The sequence below is a fragment of the Corylus avellana genome, chromosome ca8 (assembly GCF_901000735.1).
Source record: "Corylus avellana chromosome ca8, CavTom2PMs-1.0".
NCBI lineage: Eukaryota > Viridiplantae > Streptophyta > Magnoliopsida > Fagales > Betulaceae > Corylus > Corylus avellana.
In genome coordinates, this window is record NC_081548.1 from 24703501 (window position 1) to 24712356 (window position 8856).

The following is an 8856-nucleotide window of genomic DNA, read 5'->3' on the forward strand; positions in this document are numbered from 1 at the left end:
TTCACGCTAAGTTGCTACAACTATAAACATTAAAAAGTTCACCAAGTGGTGGTGAATTGGCAATAAACGACAATTACAACATAAATGAATTAAAAGGCAGTTAATTTACAGTTTGCTGATGCTCTTCCTTGGAAGGCTTCCCATGGCCTTGGCCTTTTCCCTAAGAACAAACTTTTGTGTCTTCCCAGTTGAAGTCTTTGGCAGATCCTCAAAAACAACTGTTCGAGGAGCCATGTAGTGGGGCAATTGATTCCTACAAAACATAATAATCTCCTCTGCACTGGCATTACACCCATCCTTCAACTTCACAAATGCACAGGGTGTCTCTCCCCAATGATCATCAGGTCTTCCCACAACAGCTGCCTCAAGAACCGCCGGATGACTAAAAATCATTGATTCCACCTCAATTGTGCTAATGTTTTCTCCACCAGAAATGATAATGTCCTTGGAACGATCCTTCAATTCTATGTAGCCATCAGGGTGTTTCACCCCCAAGTCCCCGGTCCTAAACCATCCACCATGAAACGCATCTTGTGTTGCTTTCAAGTTTTTCAAATATCCATTCATCATAGTGTTGCCTCTGAACATAACTTCACCCATGGTTTTCGCATCAGGGGGTACACTCTTCATGGTAACAGGATCTTTAATGTCAAGTTCCTCAAGGCCAAGATGGCTCACGCCCTGACGAGCCTTGAGCTTCGCCTGAGCATCTCGGGGCAGGGAATTCCATTCAGGTTTCCAAGTACAAATTGTCCCAGGACCAAAAGTTTCTGTCAAACCATAGGAGTGGGTCACACTAAATCCCAATTCTTCCATCTTGAATAGCACTTGCGAAGGTGGTGGTGCACCGCCTGTCATGACCGCTACCTTGCCTGGAAGTGGCCTCCGCTCGCTAGCTGTTGCATTTACTATCATATTCAGAACTGTTGGTGCACCACTCAAGTGGGTCACCTTGTGCCTATATATATTATCAAAGATTCCTCCTGCAGTGACATTCCTTTGGCACACATTTGTGCCACCTTGAGCAGCGACACCCCAAGTGAGGCACCACCCATTGCAGTGAAACATAGGGACGCACCATAGATATACAGGCATTGAGCTCATCTCATTGAGAAGTACTGTTGCAAGTGAATTGAGATATGCACCTCTGTGGCTATAGATAACACCTTTGGGGCTTGATGTAGTGCCTGAAGTATAATTCAATGAGATTGGATCCCATTCATCATTTGGCCTTTTGACCTCAAAATCAACTCTTCCTCTCGCCAAAAGACTTTCATATTCCAAGTTATTGGATGGTGAAATGGTGTTGCTTATTTCAGGGGAGAGCTGATCAGACTCTGGAATTAAGACCAGAAGGGGCAGCTTGGTGCTTGTCTGGGATAGAACATCAATGGCTCCCTGAGCGATATGAAGAAATTGGTAGTCTACAAAAATGATTTTGGCCTCTGAATGTCTAAGTAACGTTGACACCATTGATGAATCATGACGTGTATTTAGTGTACAAAGAACTGCACCAGCCATTGGAACACCAAAATGTAGCTCATACATTGGTGGAGTATTCGGGGCCAATGCAGCAACCTGCTCAAATGAGTAAAAGTTCATTGGAAACACAAATGAATATTGAGTATGTTGAGATGTTCATATAGATTCTGCAGACAAATAAGTTTTGCAGATAAGTGTTGATCTATAGATTCTGCAGACAAGAAATAGAGGTGGGAATTGTATAGTGTCCAGTTCAATGTGTTTGTAAGATGTGAACTGTAGATAGGCCGTGTATTGCAGCTTTTTGTTGTAGTTTGGTTATAGGTTGAGATTTGTTTGGTTGTAAGCTGATCCAGCTTGTTTTAAGCTGGAGTGTATAGTAAATGCGTGTTTCTTTAGTAAAAAAATTTCAATCATCACCAAAAAAAAAAGAAGTATGTTGAGATGCTGTGAGCTAAATATCAGGAGTACTTTCACTTTCGAGAGTGACTTTTGGTGAATGATGAAATTGGATTCTCCAAACGGTGCTCTCAATTTGATGGAGGGAGTATGAAAAACCTTTATTACCACCTTAATTAACTAGTTAAGATTGTAGTAACTCCACCCCATCCACAATACAGACTGAGATTCTTTGGAATTCGTTGCCTGAATTCCCTAAATATGGGCAGGGAATGAAAGAGGGGACCGAGTTTTAAGGTGTTCAGGCAAGTAGGCTCCGCCGCACCAGGGCTGTCTGGAGACCTGCCCAAACCCTCATTCTCTTTCCTGAAATTCGAGCAAGAAATCCTCCATAATAAAGCTAAAACTCTCCAATCAATGGCAAAAATGAATGCGCAAAGATAGAAAAAGCAGTAGAACATAGACAAGCCATATTTTGCAGATCCTAAATACTTGAGAAAAAAATTCTTCAAGCTGTAAAGGTTCAAACGTACCAAACTATTGTGACAATCCTGCAATTATCTCATCATAAATTAAAAGCCAAGACAAAAAAAAAGAAATTATAACACCATTAAAGAAATCATTTTTTTTTAAAAAAAGTAAAAGATACAACATTGAACACAGCCAATGTCAACTGTAATTGTGGCACGATTCGTTGAAAATTTTAATTTAATGTCTCATTGTGATTTGTCAACAGCACCACTCCTTTTAGCTCTTCCAGAGAATGAAGAGCAGCAAATCTAAGGACATCAAAAAATTGAAATGCATGTTTTTTCAAATAAAATTACAAAAATTGTCCAACTGGAAAGCAAAGCAATCAACCCACTTTGCTGCAAAATCAATTAAAAAGATGAGGAAGCAAGAAAAGATTGAACAAAATTCAAAGACTTTTACCACATCTCCGCGAGAAATTCCGAGGTGGGCGAGAGCGGAAGCGAGTCTGGTGCACCGTTCCCGCGTCTCTCTCCAGGTGTACCGCACATCACCGTACACAAGAGAGACTCTGTCGCCGTAGACCACCGCGGAGCGCTCCAAGAAGCTGATTGGAGTGAGAGGGACGTAGTTTGCAGAGCACCTCATCACGCCCTTCATAGATTCCAGGCACTTCTTCGTCAGTTGCTGGCGATGTATAGATTGATGAGATTGATGAGACTGATACAATATGGGCGTTGTGTCACTGCTGACGCCAAATCCACGTGGAAAACTTTCTATGGTTTATTTTTTTTTTAATTTTTAATTTTAGTTTGTATTATTTATCGAACATTCTCCACGATGTTGTCCTTAAATTTATTGTTATTATTACATCGATCTACTGCGACATATATGGTTTATACTTTATTGCTTGGCTTCTCGTATTGCAATAATTATTCTAATATTCTCAGTTTGTTTGTTTGTTTATTTATTATATTTGAATAAACTCCCTATTTATCTATTCCTAATTCCTAATATCCTATCAAGTTATGCAGTAACCCACGCATGATGCATCTCAAGGACGATTTTATTGAAAAGTATTCCTCACAAAAAAAAGAAAAAGAAAAGTATTCGAGTAAGAGAATGCTAGCCTTCCGTATTCAATTGGCTCACGGCTTTCACAGAATTTTCTTTGGAATTTGGTTGAAAAATATTATTTTTTAATTTAATATATTATATATGTTTTTTTTAATATGTAAAAAAATCATTTTTTTTAATGACAAAAATAAAGTTAAAATAAATTTTATTAAAAAGTTATGTATATCTCATATTTTATTAAAAAAAAAAAGTCATTTTTATAAATTGAATTGAAAGAAATGAAAGGTCTCCATTGGTCTATTTGTTACGCCCCAATTTCTATACCACAGTAAAGGAAAAAAACTCAGGGTGTGAGCTAAGCTTCTTTGAATTTCACAGTGAAAAAATGACATGAACTCGAACTTCTGTTTATCTGCTTTCTAACATTACTAATTTGCACCGGCCCATATCCTCGCCAAAAAAAAGAATTATAGGTGAAAGGAGTGAGTCTACGACTTAGTAAGTAATCTACAAATAATTTAATAAACAAGTAAACCAATAAGTTAATAATGTGATAAAAACAATAATTTCTCATAATAAGATTTTTGTTCCCTTTTCTTCATAACATCTTCTTTCTCTTTTTAAACCTCAGGGAAATTGGCTGCCCAAGTTTATAAGGTGAGACTGAGACTCATGCATGTTGACACATTAGCACTTTCATTGGCCCACCTCATTTCTACACTTACCTCTTTAGGCTGTATTGACTATTTTGATGGGTTGCAAAGTAGTTCGTCATCTATGGGCCGAATAAGAGGCTCGGAAATCTTTTCAAAAAGAGCTCTCTCGAAAGCCCAAGAGCCGAAAGCCAACTATTGGGAGGAGACGAACCCATAAAACAGATTTTTTTTTATTTTTTTTTATTTATTTTTTTTAAAGGGAAAAATATCACTCATTTTTGGTCCGTCTTGTACATATCATTTAAAAATTGGTCATATTAGTACCTTGTCATTGTTGTCAAATGACGACGTTAGCAATGGAGCTAGTCCTTATTCAAATCCACCAACACATTAATAATATATTTTAAATTATATTTATTTTTTTAATTGACTAATATGAAAAGATACATAAACACACGCTACATCAATTAATGTGAAATGAATATGAAAAGAAGCCTAACTTTATTAAGAAACTTGCCACAATCACCAAGATAGCGCAGCGGTAAAGTGCAACCCCCCAATAGAAGAGTGAGTGATCAGAGCCACCTCCAACAGCATGTGTAGCTACATGAGTAATTTTAGAAGTCCTTTTTGTGTTACTTTTGTATCTCTCAAAAAATGAAGTGGCTTTTAATATCACCATTTAATCAAAAATTTAATAATGATCAATCATAAGGCCAATAGTAATTAATTTTAAGAGCCACATTATCCTTAATTAGAGGAATACAAGAGGGATTTGTAACATTACTTGTAGCTCCACAACCACCCCCTCTAATTTTTTATTTATTTATTTTTTGTCATTTGTTAAGTTGAGGTAGTATTTTTATTTTTATTTTTATATTTTTTTTGACATGTCCACACAAGGGAAGTGAGAAGGGAGATTCGAACTAGTGACCTCCGCTTCATGAGGCATAGTTTACAGCCGATTGAGCCACCCATTGGGGACTAACAACAAAACTATTATAATAGGCTTGATGTGGTCTTACGCCAATGTGTCATAATGTTTATTGAAAATTCAAGCGACAAGCTTATGAAGAAAATCTTCATGCTCATATGTGCTGAGTTCAGATTGGGACCCGATAATTGAAATAGCATCATCGGTCATTACAAAGTTTTTAACACTTTCCAATTACTTACTAACAACAGGTGCCAACAAATCGTAAAGGACTTATAAATTTAACATTCTTTTATTTTATTTTATTTGTCAGTATTTTGCTTATTACTATGTTAAAGGCATCAATTAATGCTAGAGACTACACTTCTTTTATACAGTCTTGTTAAACATGACCATGTCAATAAATTCTTGTTTACAAAAAGAAAAAAAATATATATTGACACCGCTATTTCACCGAAATACAATAATAATAGAGAAAATTTCACTCACGAACTATGATCTTTCATTCCTTTTTCAATTATAACCTTAACTTAAAAAGTGTCATCTTCCATTTAGAGACTCCTCTAGTAAAATCCACCCTTAATTTATATCTCCCAACAAAAACACAGAATCTTTCTAATAACAAAAGTGAGTAGTCCTTTTATTAATAAGAGGAAAACATAATAACATAGATATATTAACATACCCATTTCTTATGGAACGCACGCCAGAAACAAGAGCCAGAAAGCACGGGGAGATGGAATCCTAGGGAATAAAGATGGGTATGCAAACAAAAAAGTGCATGGCCACGACAGTCAATTTTATTAACGTATAGCTAGCTAGTATATATTATGGAACACGCGCACGCGTGGTCGATAATTTGCTTAATAGGGATGGATAATTTTCATTTTATGTGGGAGGAATATAAATAATATGCATGACCGTCTTGCTATGCGTGCGATCTTATTCTTGAAGATCTGGCGGCTTTCATCCATACTTTGTTGAAACCCGAATGAAAAAACCATCTCCAAACCCTAAAACAGGAGACCGAGTCACCTCTCCTCCCTTGATTGCAGTCCACCTAGGCTCACATAGAATTCAATTATGTTAAAGTATATCATGAAGATCAAGAATAATAGTCATAATTGAAGACTATCATTGATTTATAGTTGAAAAATATCACTAAGTTACACTTAAAGATTATCATTGAATTACAGTTAAAGTCTAGTTATAGTTAATTAAAGACTATCATCTAATTAGAGTAGAAGTCTATTTGTATCTAACATGATTTTCTTATAAATTGGAGCATACATGTTATATATTGTAAACATTACTTAGAAAATAAAAGCATAACCTAACCTTAGAGCTTTATCCTATGAATAGACCGAAAAAGTAGGTACGTACCTGTATTTGGTGACAATAGCATGAAGAAAAACACCCATTAAAACCTTGCTGAACTCTGCTCCTACACACGATTTCATGCCTGCTCCAAATGGTATGAAATTCTTTGCTGTGACGTTTGCTGAGATGTCCTTTTACATCATAATTATGGAAAGAAAGATTAGAAGAATATAAGGTAAGCCAACTAAAATTGGTCCATGTTTTAGTAAGTGATCGTGGTGATGACTGATGACCATATCAAGTTTTTGTTTTTTTTGTTTATCAACCGACCTGCCAGCGCCGTGGATTGAAGGCAAGAGGATCCTCATAAGCGTTTGGATTAAGTTGAATGGCAGAAGGAACAACCATAAGTACCCAGCCTTTTGGAATTGTATACCCTGTATAATTAATGAGAGTGGCTCATATATATTGACATCTGAAATAAGTCGTGGTTTTAACATTTATTATGATAAAAAAAATTAAAAAAAAAAAAAAAATTATTTGAACAAATATATATATATATATATATATATATATATATAAGTTGACGTTGCCTGATTTGATTTTGAACTTACGTACCATTTACTTGAATGTCTTGAATTGTTCTTCTCAGAATCCCAGGAGCAACACTGGCCAGTCTTAGTGACTCATTGATAACCTATTTTTCCAATTCATTCGACAGTAAAAATGAGGCCCTTCAAAAACATTAAAAAAGTACGAGCGAGCCCATTGAAAGGTGGGAGAATCCACTCACATGATGGGTAAAGGTCATTGATTTGTATTCCTTCCATGTGAGTCCAGAACTGGCATCTCCTCTGCTATTAAGAATTGCTTCATGCTCCTCCTAATATATAATATATAAAACGTTGTTAATTAAGAAATATTAAACACCAAAAATGTTTAGTTTTCCAAACCTGATTTCTATGTGTCATGACTAACCGTTAGTTGTTGCAAGACTTCAGGGTGGTCGGAAATTAACTTAATGGCCAACGTAAGAGTTGCTGATATTGTCTCAAAGCTGGCAAGGAGAAGCCCAAACATCATACGGATAATGAATTTTTCGGTCAAAAAGGTCTCCGTTTTCATGTCTGCCAACAACAGATCAAGAAAATCTCCTTTACGAATGTCAGGATTACGCTTTCTCTCTTCCAGCGTGTTAGTTATTACGTTTATTGCCTTCTTCTGGATCTGCATGATCTTAATCGAATTGATCAATATGTATCAGATTAAATTTTGATTAGTGTAAGAATTGAGTTTATAGGACTTACCTGTCGACATGTATGGTAAGCTGTACCAGGGATGTTAATGGGGAATGCAACAAGTCCTTGCAAAAAGTTGGTTAAAGATTCACCAATATTTTCACCTGATTTCTCCGCATCATAGCTGAACAACTGCGCGGCTGTAAAATCAAAGATCATCTGCAAATAACCAAGAAATAGGGTACTCAACAAAACAAAAAAAAAAAAAAAAAAAAAAAAAACTTTGTTTAGAAGGGACTGAATAGGTTGCTTACAGCTGCAGTACTTTTCTTCACTTCCAAACTTGGCAGCTTAGACCAATCCTGCAACCTATGATTAATAACATCCTCTAACTTAGGCAGCATGTTGTCCTTGAGAGCCTCAATACCAAAATGACCCAAGATTAAGTTTCGAATGTACTTATGAATGTTTTTATGAGCATGAATTTTTGTTGCGTCTTGGTTAAGAAGCTTTGCAAAGGAGTCCATATACCACCGTTCCACTAGTTTTCCTTCTTGTTGGAAAACATAATAGTTGAATTCTGGATCCGATGATACCACAACTGGCCGCCCTGCCAGGCTTGTCCGAAATATTGGCCCATATCTGAAATGAAAGAATAATTAAAAAAGTTATCCACAGTTGAGATATATACTACGTAACAAATTGCATGAGGACTAATATATATTGTGCATGGGCGTACTTTTTCATCCTTTTCTTGATAAAAGTCGGCGTGTCTAATGACTTGGTTGAGACCATGAAATCAAGTGTCTCCCCAATGAGTGGGAAGCCCATAAATCCTGGAGGTAATTTTCCTTTACATTTAGGGTTCCTCCACCTATAAAGCCAATGGGTGGCAACCAATAAAAGCAAGGTAATGATGGAAATCCAAACAGACCACATACTTACAACTGAGGTATAGAGAGCCATGATAAGAGTATTGGGGGAACTTTGGGTTGGTTTCTAGGAAAAGAGTGCGGCTCTTTATATATATAGGCAAATTTTCAAGAGTTCCTCCCCCAGGGCCCCCAGCCTCTGGTTTGATTTATATCCGTTGTACTTTAAAAAATAATAATAAATCTAGAGTCAAGCAACATTCATTTAAATGTCACTCATGATGAAAGTTTTTTTTTTTTTTTTTTTTTTTTAACAATATCTTTTTATTAATATCAATTAAATATGACAAAATGGTCTTTCAATATCGACAGAAAATTATTGATTCCATAATTCAATTATTATTCTG

The 8856-nt window shown here is 36.1% G+C and overlaps 2 protein-coding genes across 2 annotated transcripts; both read right to left on the reverse strand.

The window, feature by feature from the left end:
• LOC132190519 (butanoate--CoA ligase AAE1-like) lies at positions 1–3033 on the reverse strand. Its single transcript, XM_059605532.1, has 2 exons — positions 2815–3033; positions 1–1578 (listed from the first exon to the last, which is right to left on the reverse strand). The coding sequence occupies exons 1-2, from the start codon at positions 3010–3012 to the stop codon at positions 106–108; spliced, it is 1671 nt and encodes a 556-aa protein (XP_059461515.1). The 5' UTR covers positions 3013–3033; the 3' UTR covers positions 1–105.
• A 2693-nt stretch (positions 3034–5726) lies between these two features.
• On the reverse strand, positions 5727–8516 carry LOC132190667 (beta-amyrin 16-alpha-hydroxylase CYP87D16-like). Its single transcript, XM_059605705.1, has 9 exons — positions 8317–8516; positions 7892–8219; positions 7647–7796; positions 7318–7566; positions 7133–7222; positions 6958–7036; positions 6670–6776; positions 6403–6530; positions 5727–6079 (listed from the first exon to the last, which is right to left on the reverse strand). Exons 1-9 carry the CDS (start codon positions 8514–8516, stop codon positions 5986–5988), a joined length of 1425 nt encoding a protein of 474 aa, XP_059461688.1. The 3' UTR covers positions 5727–5985.
• Positions 8517–8856: the final 340 nt, after the last annotated feature.

What these genes read in the sequence shown, in the direction of transcription:
- LOC132190667 (XM_059605705.1), bottom strand. Translation starts at nt 8,516, where the DNA reads ATGTGGTCTGTTTGGATTTCCATCATTACCTTGCTTTTATTGGTTGCC. An exon ending in ATCAAGAAAAGGATGAAAAA is followed by an intron (nt 8,220 to 8,316) that starts GTACGCCCATGC and finishes CTTTCATTTCAG; the next exon opens with ATATGGGCCAATATTTCGGA. An exon ending in TCAATCCACGGCGCTGGCAG is followed by an intron (nt 6,531 to 6,669) that starts GTCGGTTGATAA and finishes ATGATGTAAAAG; the next exon opens with GACATCTCAGCAAACGTCAC.
- LOC132190519 (XM_059605532.1), bottom strand. Translation starts at nt 3,012, where the DNA reads ATGAAGGGCGTGATGAGGTGCTCTGCAAACTACGTCCCTCTCACTCCA. An exon ending in GAATTTCTCGCGGAGATGTG is followed by an intron (nt 1,579 to 2,814) that starts GTAAAAGTCTTT and finishes TCATTTGAGCAG; the next exon opens with GTTGCTGCATTGGCCCCGAA.